This window comes from Corvus brachyrhynchos, unplaced genomic scaffold (assembly GCF_000691975.1).
Source record: "Corvus brachyrhynchos isolate BGI_N302 unplaced genomic scaffold, ASM69197v1 scaffold202, whole genome shotgun sequence".
Classification (NCBI taxonomy): Eukaryota; Metazoa; Chordata; class Aves; order Passeriformes; family Corvidae; genus Corvus; species Corvus brachyrhynchos.
In genome coordinates this window covers 3,640,021-3,654,688 of record NW_008238132.1, presented here as the reverse complement: position 1 = coordinate 3,654,688, position 14,668 = coordinate 3,640,021, and the positions used below count along the sequence as shown (strand labels likewise).

The following is a 14,668-nucleotide window of genomic DNA, read 5'->3' as shown; positions in this document are numbered from 1 at the left end:
AGACAGTGGTAAATCATCCACACACACAAAGCCAGCCAACACAACAGAGCTGAAAGCTGAACCTACAAAACAATGAAGATTTCCACTATAATAAGATGGTTCCTTGTTTCACTTTTGATTCTATGCTCTCCACACCATTCTAAACCTTCCCCAGAAACAGTGCAGCACTAAAAAACACTCTGACACAATGATAGCACAAACAAGAATGTCTCCTGTTGCTCACAGAGACACTTTCATAGCCTTCCTGAAAAGGGTTACTTGATGGCTTGTGATGGATGAGCCAGACATACAGCCTGGCAAGGAACTTGTACTCCCTTCTTGAGAAGGGTCTCTAAAGACACCATGATGGAGGATCCCAGGTTCAGACCCAGTTCAGCTCTGCCCATGTGGTAAATTTGCAATCTGAAGTTCCCATCCCTACAAATGCTGATGCTTAGATCTGAACTTTCAGGCCTGCAAAAATACTTAAGAATGGTAGCAGAGGCACACTTCTGATAATCTCTTGTATCTAGCATGGCCCCATCACATGATTAATGGCATTTCAGTCCAGGGCATTTTGACCATACCTTTCTGGATGGAAAAGGGAAGGAAGTTTCAAATAAAGAAGCTGCCAATAGACTCAAAAACAGCTCATAAATTCAATTAACTACACGAAGAGAAAAGGGCAGGAGGAAAGGGCAGCTACACTTTAGAAAAAGTCTTCTACTACAGCCTAATAAAGACAAGAAGCATCTTTGTCTATAGCCAAGAGGTGACTGGCATGAATTGAGACCTGCTTTTTATCCAGACAAAGAAAAAAACATGCCAAGCACACAAGCCAGCTGGCACACCTGCCCTGCACAAAAGGTTTTGAGTTCAGGCTCTTCCAATGTAATCCACATAGGAAGGTGTTTATGGGCAGCCACCTAGAAAATTGCATTTCCTGTTACTTACTATAATTTTATGTAAATTAATATCGAAGATCACAGCATCTATAAGCTCAGACAGTTCAGAGAAGAACCAAAAAATTCTGCAGCAAGGCTCAGACTGGTAGATTTGTTTTTACAGCAACATTTCTCCATTATTTAAAAAATGTCCCATCTACCTGCTTTGAAACATAAGATATTAACATTCAGATTTATTAGTGTAAAATAGAAAAGGCATAGGGTATGCAAATGACTGAATATTTCCATTTTTAATCATGGCAGCTGTACACTAACTTAGTTGCAACTGCTTCCTTTGTTCTCACTTGAAAAGTTTCTGCTCCACAACTTTTTATACAGCAGACACAGATTTCCCTCACCCAATGAGGTATGAACAAGCCCACAGAGAATATTCAAATAAATTACTCCAATTGTGAAAGCCCAGTCAGCCTCATACAGACAACTTCCATCATGGAGGAATGTGATCTACATGTTAGTAGATGGCTAACATCTGAATGCAGTAAAAAAATCACAAATAAAAAATATTGTACAACCCTCACACCATGAAAATAAAACCAGGAAAACCGGAAAGACAGCCTTTTACTTGACACAAGTCACCTTAAATTTCTTATCTTTGACATATATAGATGTCAAGGACATAGCTTTACTGTTTTGTGTAACATCCACTGAAAGTGTTGCTTTAAAACTAGCAGCAATTCACATGTAGGTACCGCTGTTTTTAAATTTATTCAACTGAGCCAACAATAATCACTTTTGCTTCCCCGAGAAAACCATTTTTAAATGTGTGCATATGCTCACGTTACACAGGGGAAGACAAAAATCTGTAATCTGCAGTAGAAGACACATCCCATGGTATCATGGTTAGTCACCAACTTTAGCATTTCTCAGTGTGTGGTGGCTAAGCACACTTTTACTCCCAGGAATTGTGCCACAGAGCTACCAGCTTATGATGACTGGCTAACCATAAAGCAGTAATTTTGCACTACTATATGTAAAGCTGCTGCTGTCCATCGCTGGTAGCACTGCTAACAGCTAATCTAGAAATAAAACAAGTGATACTTTTTCTAGGGTCAATAGTACAAATGATCACACAGGCTGTCTGAAACACTGAATTCCAGATGAAAAAACTTCCTCCATTTGTCTGAGTGAGTCTAGTTTGCATTTGTCATTCAAAAAGCAGATTGTAACAGGTATTCTGTATGCTTGCTCTGCTGAAGCAACATGCCCTTAAAAATAATGCTGTGTACAAGCATAATCAATTGGAAAGTTTATAGCAGCTGTAGTACAATACAAATTCAAAGCAAACCAATACTCTAAGATAACACTGTGGTCACCACACAACTAATTTAGTGAGAAACTGGTTTTCTGAAAGCTTTTGGACAAGTCTGGGGACTGCACTAAAGAAAGCAAATCATTTCACATGAGGAAAACATCAGTAGGAGCAACTGTGAGCAGAGATACCTAGAGCATTTCTTGTGGGTCTCCAAATGGGTTATTTGGAGCAGTTAATCCCAATACAGATCACTCCAACTAAAAAAGCTCTCTTGAAAAAGTAGTTCATAAATCAGCTGCTACACCTGTCAGCTCTTGGCTTACATGTTACCTCACAGACTTAAACTGTCGGCCCTCAGCATGTTTTACACTCCCCATTCTCACTGCAGAGCAGAAGCACCACATCCTTGCTGTAACTCTTGCTGTACCTACAATGATGTTTCTCATCCTTCTCCCTCCTCTACTTATTTTACAGTTTCCTTACTCCTCCTTATGATCCAGTTGTACAGTACAAATGCTATCTTTCACTGTGAACATACCAGTTGTTAGCCAGATCCTGGCTAAGTCCACTTACCAGATCATCCCTCCTGGAATTTTAACTCAAAGACGCTACTTCCTAACACTTGAAGTGATGGAGTTAGTATGAACAAAAGGCTGTCCTTGGTTAATCTTACAGAGATACTACTTCTTAAAATGCAGTTGCCTAACAGAACTAATGTTTTTACTGCCTTATGTAATCCACCAATAATCTGCAGAGGACATCTAACTAAAAAAAAACCAAACAAAAAAAAAAAAAAAAAAAAAAAACCAAAAAAAAAACCAACAACAAAAAAAAACCAACAAAAAACAACAACAACAAAAAAACCAACAACAAAAAAAAAAACACCACAAACCAAACCAAAAACCAACCAAACAAAAAAAACCCCAAACAACCAACAGTGGCAACTTGCTTTATATTCCTTTAGCTTTCCACATTAAGGAAGAAATATGCCTTCTTTCCAGAAAGGTTAAAGAAAGATCTTCACTGAAGACAGCCTACCTTCCTGTGTAGACAGTCTTACACCTTTTTTTGAGACTGTTGTTTCTGATGTTTCTTCCAGCCAGACATTTTCTCTCATCCAGTATTTCCTCACAGTCTCCATGATTTTAGATACTCAGAAAAAGGGCACATGTGCACTAATGTCGAGCTTCAATGGAATCAACCAATGCACCTGCAACACAATCGACGTAAACCTTGATGTTGACTAATTGAAGATCTTCACTCTTTGGATTTTTTATCTCATGGATATAGAGATCAGCATGTATGGGGAACCAAAGAGGATTTCTGAGCATTGATCAAGTACAAAGAGAATTTTCTGTGGAGGAGGTGAGGGTAGCACTCCGAGATCCATTTCTTGTGAGGAAGAGTAACAAATAACGCTGTTCACAGATATTTCAAATACATCTGGATTGTATCTTACAGAATGTGAAAATTACTACATCTCATGTAATTGCTTATACTTCAGGTTATTAACTTCCAGCAGAAACATTCTGCCAAGAGCCACAGTTACATTCACTCTGAACAGTAACTTTGCATAAACAACAAAACTCAAAATAATGAAGTGGCACTCCTAAATGCTAGTTTTTGCTCCCAAACATACAAAGCCTCCAGCTTCTTCCTGACATAGTAAGAATTATACCAACTGTGCAAATTTTATTCAAGCGGAAAGATATCAGTAGGATAACTGTCATTTAAATATGTACTCTCTTGTAGCAAGTACTCTTGCTAATCAGAAACTAAAAAAGACTGATAAAAAGATTTAATAATCCTCCGTGTTATACAGTAGGCTTTTTAAATGAAAGGTTTCGCATAACTCAAGGAAACTCAAGGAAAATGGCTATACTTTGCTGATACCAATATTTTAATAATAACAAACTTCAGATACTAAAGCACTAAGCAAAGTATAGAAGCTACAAAACCACTTGTAGCATAAAAGTAAAGCCTAGCAGCTAGATAGTAAATCTCTCCCTGCACAGGAGACTAAGACACCCATATCACAGTACTTAAATTTACACAAAAACTGTATTGTGTTGAGACATTTTCCTTGTAAATGCTCCATGTTTCTTAGCATAAAGAAACCCCATATATACAGTCACATTTCAAAACCCTTCATTCACATCGTAGTAGTTTAAGTGATTATTCCAAAAAGTCTCCACGAATCATGAAAATTAAATTGTTCACGCCATTACAGAAATATCAACCATACGTAAAACACCTATTATATTTGTATTTTTTAAAGCTGTGTTTTAAGTAACATTTCAAAGTTGTAGAGGAAAGTGGGTTATCTTGTTAATAAAACCCCCAAAACACAACCACAGAAGTTTCTTTATGTTGGATGAAGTTCTTTTATTACAGCCTCTCTGCTGTCCTCCCACGTCTCTCTTCCTTAGAATTAATTCACTGCAGTTAATCACCTACAAGTCTTACTACGTCGTCCTTGGTTAAAAGTCACAAATACCAGAAATTCACTTTAAAACACATTACCTCCAAGTATGTTTATGAATTGATGATGCCAAAACCTTAGTATTTTATGGCAAGATCAAGAATATCAAGTGAATAAATCTCCAAAGGCAATATGAGAACTACGTGTTTTAAATGTTCTTAAGAAACTACTTTTTTCAGAAATAACTACAGTTCTTCAAAACACACTATCATCACTGGCCCCACTACACACAAGCACCTCTCATAGTATGTGATCTTTTTATAAATCATGTCTGTGGACTTTCCAAATGAGGACAGCCAGTATTATTTTTTATTTACCCACGTTTAACCCATCCATCTTTTCAAGTGTGGCACTGCAGAAATGGTTTTTTGAGCAGCTCCCACTCTTAGCTTAAAAGCACACCATGCTGAGAAAAAACTGAGTACAAATTTAAAGCTGTACAGACTCAGACACTGGTACTCAAACACTTGCATTATTCTTTCAGCAAAAATGGCAGGGTGGAATGGACAATTGGGAATGTGATGTACACAGTCCACAAGTCAGGGCTCATATATAATCCATTCTGAATTGCATGAGAGATTCATAAATCAGTTCCCTAAGAATATCATCTGCTGGAGTCCTACAAATTCTGTGTCTCTTATTCTCCCCTTCAATATACACAGTACAGAAAGAGCAAGAACTTTTCTGGCACAGAATTTCTATGTATTAAAACACCAAGATGAGGATGACAGCTCATAGGACTTGTGTTATCACCTCCCATAAAGCAAGCTATTTTTGGGTTAAAGGCCACCTTCTCTTTAAACATATGCCATTGTAGTTGTCACTGTAGATCACAGCAACGCACCAGGTACTGGGAATAGCAGATATAAGTAGCAGTTGTTAAAAATTGAAGTCCTGGTCTCCAAAGCACAGCACCTCATTTATAACCTCTCATATGGCATCTGTCAAGCCTTAGACAATCACGCCACTGAGCAGCTCCCAACAGCTGGGCATTTACACAGCACATCAAGGGTAGGGGCAACAGCACACTGACCCCACCAGTGTCACACCAATAGTCCCTATTGCTTAATGTTACCAACAGCAGCAGGTTTGCTAGAACAAACTGACTCCACCAGCAGAAACCTACTCAAAGGGAACACGAACTATTCGGCCTGAGAAACCAATCTGGATGGAATTACAACTTCACCAGAATTTTATCAGTATTTTGTCCTCCACTTTTCCTTCGCCATCTAGATAGGACAAACTCATCTTCAGTGAGCATCTACATCAACAGCCCGGCCAAACCATTGCTGATTTCTAAGCTGGAAGTATTCTTTACACAGCTCTTTTTCTCTAATTGAGACTACAAGCAGATGATCACTGACAAAACACCAAATGCACAACACTCTCTATTAGAATTTGCACTGTGAAATTTTGCAGAAATAAAGACAGATGCCATATGTGCCACTTTGAGAGCTCCAAAATCAAGACTGATGAAGATGGAAACAATCATATGTGCTCTGTAGATCACATCCTCAGCCAAACCCCACTGCACTCTTGAATAAACAACCTGTTCTTTGGCAAGTACCTACCCTGAAGCAGCAGTTTCACATGCTTCCCATGACCTGTGGTGAACCATGCATTTACTCACGTTTAACCTAATCCTAAGGGAGTCTGCAGTTACTCAGCTATGATTTGAAGTTAATCCATTTCTAAAAGGCAGATTCTGTGACAAGTTTTTCCCTTTGTGAACAGCCTGAAGCAAGAAATTCTAGGAAGTGATTAGGACAGCTCTGCTGGCAAATGGATATAAAAATCACAACTGAAGATTCCAAATTACAGTATGTGGATTTGGGATCTCAGTGCTTCTGCATACAGGCATCCACATATATCAGCACCTTTACAGCACTGTTTGCTGTAGTGTCTTAGTGCTCCCAGACTTACATGAAATGCAACTTGCCCTGGCACTGCAGTACCAGTTCAGATGAGCTTGCCTGCTAGCAAGTAAATGGCTACAAGCTGGCCCTGGACTTGAAGGTAAAGTGAAAAGATGAAGAAGCATGAAGGTTTGAAGAGACCTCTACAGACTGCCTAGTCCAAGCCCTTGTTACACAACAGGGTCAGCTAAAGCAGATTATTCCTGGCCATGGCCAGTCACATTTTGACCATCTCCAAGGCAGCAACTCTACTACATCTCAACAACATCTATGACAAAAGTGTCTTTTCTTTAGCTCAAATATTCTCTTGTATTTTAATTTGTGCATATAATACCTTGTCTCTGGGCACCAATGAGAAGCATCTGCCTGTCTTTTTTCACTCTTGCCTTCAGTTAGTTACATACACAAGATCCCATCTGAGCCTTCTTTTCTCCAGTGTGAACAACCCAAATTCTTACCCTCTCTTTGTATGCCAGACACTCCAGTCCCTTCATCAGCTTCAAAGCCTTTCTCTGGGCTCTTCCTGGTGTGTACAGCTCTTGTACCAGGGCACCCAGAACTAGACTCAGCACTCCTGGTGCATCTCACCAGGGCTGAGAGAAAAGACGATCACCTCCTTCAACCTCACAGTAGTGCTTTCATTAATACAGCCCAGGATGCCATTGACGTTCTTTGCCACCGGGTACACTGATGGCTCATGTTCAGTCTGCTGACTACCACAACCCCCAGGGTCTTTTCTGCAAAGCTGCTTTCCAGCTGGTCAGGCCCCAGCCTATACTAGAGCATGGGCTTAGCCTTCCTAAGGTTCAGGACCCAGCTATTTCCCTTTGTTAAACTTCCTCTCAGCTCATTCCCTAGCCCATCAAGGCCTCTCAATAGCAGCACAATCCTCTCATGGATCAGCCACTCCTCCAGTTTTGTATCATCCACAAGGTTCTTGAAGGATACACTGTCCCATCAACTAAGTCATTAACAAAGATGTTCCCCACTACTGGCCCCAGTGTTACCTACCTAGGGACACCAGCTGGAGTTCATGCAGCTGATGACAACACTGAGCCTGGCAGCTCAGTCAGTTTTCAGTACAAATTACTGTCTACTAAGGTGTACTTCAACATGTTGTCTATGTTATCACAGATGGTGTCAAAAGCCTTGCTTATACACAGGATCAACTGCTGTCCCCATGTATGCTGAGATAGTAATTTTGTTAGAGAAGGCTATTAACTTAATCAGGCACGAATTCCCCTTCATAAAACCATACTACCTACTGTCCTGTGTGTTTGGTAATGGTTTCTGGGATTATTCACCTTACCAGCTTCACAAAGATTGAGACCAAGCTGACTGGCCCATAAGCTCCTCAGATCCTCCTTTTTGTACTTCTTGAAAACAGGAGAGACATACACTCTCCTCCATATACCTCAAGAAATTCCATCCATCATGATGATCTTTCAAAGACTGAATGGCAATGCAGTGACACTGTCTAGCTCCACTAAGAGTTGGAGATGCATCCCAATCAGGTTCAAGGTGCACATCCAATATGTTCAGACATTCTATAACCTAATCCTCCACTACTAAGATCCATGTATTTAAGAAAGCAATTAAAGTGACACCCAGATAACCTCAAAAATGACAGAAGTGGTGTACATTCTCTGCTGTCTTGATACACCAAACTTGATACTTGATCAGCAACTCTTAGAAGACTACCAGAAGATTTAACACAAGTGTTGAGCTTGAAATGAGAATCTTGTTAGGAAAGATGACCAAAAACAGTATCATGGAAAGTGCTTTGAATTTTACTGGATTCTGTCTCATGAAGACGTGTGGAGTTGTATTTTCATTTGTTTGCTTTTTTTTTTTAGCATAACAGCAAAAGCTGTCAGTGAAGCAGTGACAATTGGTATCTTCTGCTTCTCCTTGATACATAACAGGAATCCACTCTTGGACACGTAGATAAACACAAATATCATCAAGACAGCACTACAAGCACCAACTAGGCATCAGCTGAGCAATCCACTGCTGTTGTGTTCCATGCAATCCATTACAGAATATATGCAGGTGCCTTAATTGAGCCTCCTTCTGATTTAAGAAGCGTCCTATCAGAGGAGTAAAAGATTCCTAGAAGATCAAAAGACACATCACCATATCCAATGTTTGCCTTGGTGCTAGCAGATATGAGAAGATGCAGGTTGAGAAGGTAAAAAACTTAAGTACCTGCTTGGGACAGGTCTTCCTCCCAGGAAGACGAGGCATGTGCTGTTTCTGCCAATTAAAGCCACAGATGCAATACATGAAGAGTAAACTTGAAACTGCAGATTTAGTGTCAACACCACCATGATGTTGTTTATCACAGAGTGCCTTTTCTTTACAAGTAACTCGTAACTCCAGAATTCTTCCATTTCATCATAGAAATTACCCAAATAAAGTTAATATGAGGGGGAAAAGGTCTGAGAAAGAAAAAAAACATGGAATGAACTTAAGAGAGTTTTGTAGAGCAGTAAGACATTCACAGGATTCCCTCAGAATGTCTTAAATGATAGCCAGAACCAAGAAGGTGCTCCAAGAAGAACTGTATGAACAGGCAAAGGCTGGTATTTGAGAAGGCGACTGAACTCAAGATTAGTTGAGAAAAATTAATATCAAGCTCAGAATGCAAGTTCCTCAACACTAGTAACCTGTAGAGGAAGTACTCAGCTCTTGTTCAGATCAGCCATTTCCTTTCTCCAAAGCTCACAGGCGAAAAGAATCTGGTGCAATGCTTTTTACATTTGTGAACTTTGCCTTCACGCAACCACACGCATTTACCCTACTTCATTATGACCAAAGGTTTTCACATTTAAAAAGCCTCAGGCTGCCATATAATGAATAGAAGGAAAGCATAGCCAATTTATTCACAAGATACAGTGGTTACTTCAAAGAACCATCTGAAGCAAACAGGTCGTTATGAACATTATACTTCAAGTATTTTTTTTAAATACAAACGAAGCCATCAAGACAGTGTTCCATCAAATGATTTCTCTAGTATTTTATAGATAAACAGTGATTTATGACCATAAGAAATGATGTACCACTGAACAGAGTCTATATGATATTATAAACTTCCTTTGAACAAGACACTATGAAAACAGTGTAAGACTGAGTCTGGCAGTCTCTATCACCCTCCAATTGACCTTGTCTTCAGTAGTAAAGACACAGAATCTGCCTGTGTACCAACACAGCAAGTTTGGAAGTGATTAGTGCATGCCTTTGGTATCTGCAAACAGGGAGCACAGTAACAATTATCACTTGAGAAATAATTTGAACTCTTTACATCCTAACTCCTTTTGCTCCTTATTCATGCACATAACCTGTAGAAAACCAATTGCCAATATTATAAAAAAAGTAAACAGACATCTACTCAAATAGCCTTTGTCCAAGAGTTCATCCTGCAATTCAACACCCCTCTCCTTATTCCAGTAGAGTAATTTCACGCTACAGCATGGTATAGAAGTGCACTCAGGATACTGAATAGCTAGCATAATTTTTTAGGGTCTTCAGTATTTTTATAATCAAAAGTTTTATCCACAGCACAATACATTAATCAAGTTAAAATGACAGTATAGTTTCTAGGCAGAAGACAATTGTTAGCTTCTTTTCTTATGGCTTCTCACCCTTCAGCCTGAACTACTTACATCTCCTCCAGTCTAGGTGGCTTGACAAAGAAGAAATAGCAAAAAAACAGTAAAAAAGCAAACCAGTTCCCATGCTACTTTATCGCAGTAGCATAACAGCACAAAACCTGAAGAAATCACAACCTCATTTGAAGAGCTTTGAAGAATTAAACCATGTCTTATATAACTCCCTTCTAAAACTATGGAGAAAAATGTAAGTCAGATCACTGACTTTCAAGGACTAATGGACCACACAGTATGAAACTGGATCTTGCTGCAGAAGCATGCTCAGTAATTTACAGTAAAGCCAGCTTAACACTTCCTCCTCATCAGGTTCCATAGTTCTTTTAAAGTCTGCTTTAACATAAATCATCAGTGGGTTAACAATTCCCTCCTAGAAGGCAACAGTACTGCTGGGAATGATGAAATACAGCACCACTTGCCCCAGGTTTCACCACACTATCTGTGTCACTTTCTCAAGCATCCAAGTTTCACAGTTACCAAGCCTTTAACAGTTTCCTTTTCAACTCAATTGTGCAGTCAAATATAAACCTCTGCACATCACAAACTGAACACAAGGCCAACACATATATAATTTTTTTCTGCGCCAGAATTATAGGAAAGACAGATTGCATAATGCAATATTAAGTATATTTTAACTCATTAGAGACTTCTTTATTAAGAAATGTTCTACCTCAAAACAGGTCTTTGAGTATACACAGAGCTTTTCTGCATTTTGGCAATCTTTCTTTATTGAACAGATTTCAGATTCTCATGTCTTTGGTTGCTCAAAGAGTTTCTTAGCAATAACATTAAGATTACTTTTTTTTTAATGAAACAAATAGCTTTACATTTCCCACTTACAGCATCCTTCTGAGACTTCATCCAAAGTTTCTTAAACAATTCTACTTACACTGTGAAGGAAGATTAAAAACATCTTTCCTACTTAACCACAGTAAGGCTTACTCTTCTATGAAGTGATGAAGAACAAGTTGTACTCCACACCCTTCACCACACCAACTTCACACAAGTACGTAAACAAATTCCAATTCAGTAGCTGAAAGAAGTAACATGCCATGCACCCACTTGGCACTGCAGTGATTTCAGTTTTATTTTTGGTGGGGCATTCATTAATTCTTTCTGGAAGCAGCTGGGGAACTTTCCTCAATGTTAGTTTCACAGATACAAAGTACTCATGTAACACATACTTTGGGACAAAACCTACCTAGCACAGCCAAAGGCTGAGGTACCAACTTACTGAAATGAGAGAATAAGCAACATTCTCCTGGACACATCTGACAAATGTCTGCCTTCTATACTATCACCCTTTTTTCCTTGCTGTTCATGAAAGATCACAGACCCACCTTGAGCTCTAGAAAGAAGGAACTTTCTAGGCTTAAATACCAACTCTTTCATCAAGTCCTCATGTCTATGCCACTCCAAAATCCAACTGCAGTTGACTACACCAAACTGCACATGTTTCCAAAGAAACACAAGGGGAACTTTCTTCCCAACTGGTAGAGAAATCAGAAATTTGCTAGGTATTTTCTAGTAGGCATAACACAATACTGACTACAATCCTCTTTCAGTCAAAATATACAAGTAATTTATGTGAGAAGCTACTACCAAGCTCCAACTGAAATGTAAAAAGACAGGCATCTTTGGTAAGGAAACAATTTGAAATATGGCAAAAAAGCTTTTGCAGAAGTTAGCAGCACAAACAAATCCCAAGCATGTTTGGAAAAGGTGAAGCTCTTGATTTCAAGTACTTTTTTAGGATTAAGCTGGCAGTTTTGAGAAACTCTGATTTGATATAATGACGGTAACTAGCAGAAAGGCACCTTTCTGTGCAAGTCTGCCCCAAAATATGGTAGCCCTCTTTTTTTAGCCAAAAATTAAGTGCTAAAAATCTTTTCAGATGAGAAATGAGTTTATACTTATCTTTCAACCTGCAGATGTTTCACACTTCAAACAGCAGAGCTAGAACTTCCCTAACATTGACTGTACTTCTATCTAGATACCCAGAGTATCACAACGTAAAAAGTTTCAATTCCATTTCATTTACATTGAAAAGTGTCCATTAGCAATAGTCATTTTAGAAAAGCCTGTACTCTACAAGTGTGCTTGTTTTCAGCTGGGATAATTTGCTTCTTTAGTAGCCAGTACAGTGCTGTGTTTGGGATTGAACATGAGAATAATGCTGATAACATACAGGTATTTCAGTCATTGCTAAAGTGTGCTTACACTGTGGCGAGGACTGCTCAGGTTCCTGACCTCTGTGAGGCAGCAGGGGCACAAGAAGCCAAGAAGGAGCATGGCCAGGATAGATGACCTGAACTAGCCAAAAGGATATTCCATACCATACAATGTCATGACCAGTATATAAACTGGGGGAGTTGGCTGGGAGCTGCCAGTCACTGCTCAGGGATGGGCAGAGCACTGGTCAGTGAACAGAGAGCAATTATTCTGTGTATCACTTGTTTCTCTTGAATTTTTTTCTTCCCTCTCCCCTTTTCATTACAATTATTAGTATTATTATAGTTTATTTTCATTCAACATTAAAGTGTCCTTATCTTAACCCACAAGGTTTATGTGTTTCTGATTCTACTCCCCACCAAGCAGGGGTGGAATGAGCAAAGCAGTTGCATGGTACTTAAGCTGCCAGTTGAAGTTAAACCACAACATGATACCAGAATTCACTAAAATTATGTCAACCATGGCAAAAGTAGAGCTTACAGAAGTGTACTGAAGATTTTGTGGTAGGACACTAGCAAAGAAACTCTTAGAAAGAAGAATAATTTTAGTCCAAATAAAGGAGTATTCACTGCTGGTTGAAAAGCTGCATCATTTATTTAAGGTTTTTCCAGATACAAACCCCTCTTCTTACCAAGTCATGAATGGATTAGAACACCCATAGTGTTTGTAGCAAAGATAGTATCTGAAGAGACTGATCTTAATTATTCTATTTTCTACATATTTTAGTAACATGCTTTAGGTTCAAAAATTTATTTTCACTATACCTTACTGTCAAGTTTGGAAGGAAGAGCTACATTTGAAACCATTGTTCTAATGTGAAACAATCACACCAAAACTGTGACTTTAGAAGTACAAAAATTATACACTGAAGTTTCAGCTAAAGACTGAAATATGAAATAAGCCTTTGTGGTAGATACTAATGTATTCATGCAATTCAGAAATCTACATAGAACAATAGCCACCTGTTATTTTAAAAGCATTACTTCTGGTGACATCATAAACCATAAGTTGAAAGAATCCTGTAACACTTGCACTCAAAGTACACAAACTTAATGATCATTGATTTTTCAAAAACCTCGGTGCATTCTGCACCAATCTGACTTCAAGCATTTTGACATCAAGTGATCATTCACACATGACGAAATAGCACATTAGGGAAAAAATGTTCAACAACCATAATTGGTAGGTTATAGGAAAAACTACATTAAAACCTCTTAGTCTATTAGAAATTCAATACAGAAGACTTCATTAAAACCAAATAAATACTAAATTTTACCTTTTCTGGATTGTAATATAAAGATTTCAAAGTGGTAAACAAGGGTGGGCAGCCTTTACTGAAGTTAACCCTCAGGAACTTATCCGTTAGTTCTCTAAACTTTTCACCTAGGAACAAAAGTGTGTTTGGTTATATGTCAGTGATTGCAAGTGTTATATAAATATACTCACTAACTGCTGTGCAACGCTGGAAACAGAGGAACTGAGAAACTGCAATTAAGAGTTTTAATCTTTCCTGTTATTTAATAAGCCACAAATATGCTCGAGATTTAAAAAGAAAAATAAAAAAATCAGAGTAAAATTCTTAAGTTGCTAGTGTTTAGGAGTCTGCTGGCAGACAAGGTAACAGTCCTTAAACCTGCAAAGTCTATTTAAAAAAGAAAATATTAAGTGTTGACTACAGAGGATGCAGCAAAAGCTATTTAAACAAACACTGAAAACATCCTATTAAGAATAACAATGGAAATCCTGCAAAAGCTCCATCATTGGAGGTTTTCATGAGCAAGTTAGACAAATATGTGTTAGAAGTAGTGCAGATATAAAGTTTCCTGATTTGAGGAAGAAGGAAGAATGAAATGAACCCTTTGTCTCTCTTCTAGTCCTATTTTTATGAGTAGGACATGACTTGTGATATGATTGTTTCTGGCATTAGAAACAAGACTTATTGTTTCAGAAACATAAGCTCCATATCAGAATCATCTTGACCAAAATATACTGCAGAAAGCTAAAAATCTAATTATATTTTCAATTAAAAATTACAATACCTGCAGTAAGTGCTACCTTTCTGAGAAATGCTGTTTAAAAAAAAAGAAAAAGCAGGACTTCAAAGAGAAGATATCCAGCCAAGAAAATACCTGGTTTTCATGCTTTTATTTCTATGATGAAAGTGATTGTTTTCA

The 14,668-nt window shown here is 38.3% G+C and overlaps 1 protein-coding gene across 2 annotated transcripts in view; it reads right to left on the bottom strand.

The window, feature by feature from the left end:
• The window catches only part of NAA16 (N(alpha)-acetyltransferase 16, NatA auxiliary subunit), a 64,448-nt gene that overhangs the window by 22,348 nt on the left and 27,432 nt on the right, over positions 1–14,668 (bottom strand). For both annotated transcript variants that reach the window (XM_008633140.2, XM_017733569.1), the window contains exon 9: positions 13,771–13,877. In XM_008633140.2, the coding sequence (XP_008631362.1) occupies positions 13,771–13,877 (107 nt within the window). The remainder of the gene's footprint in view (positions 1–13,770; positions 13,878–14,668) is intronic.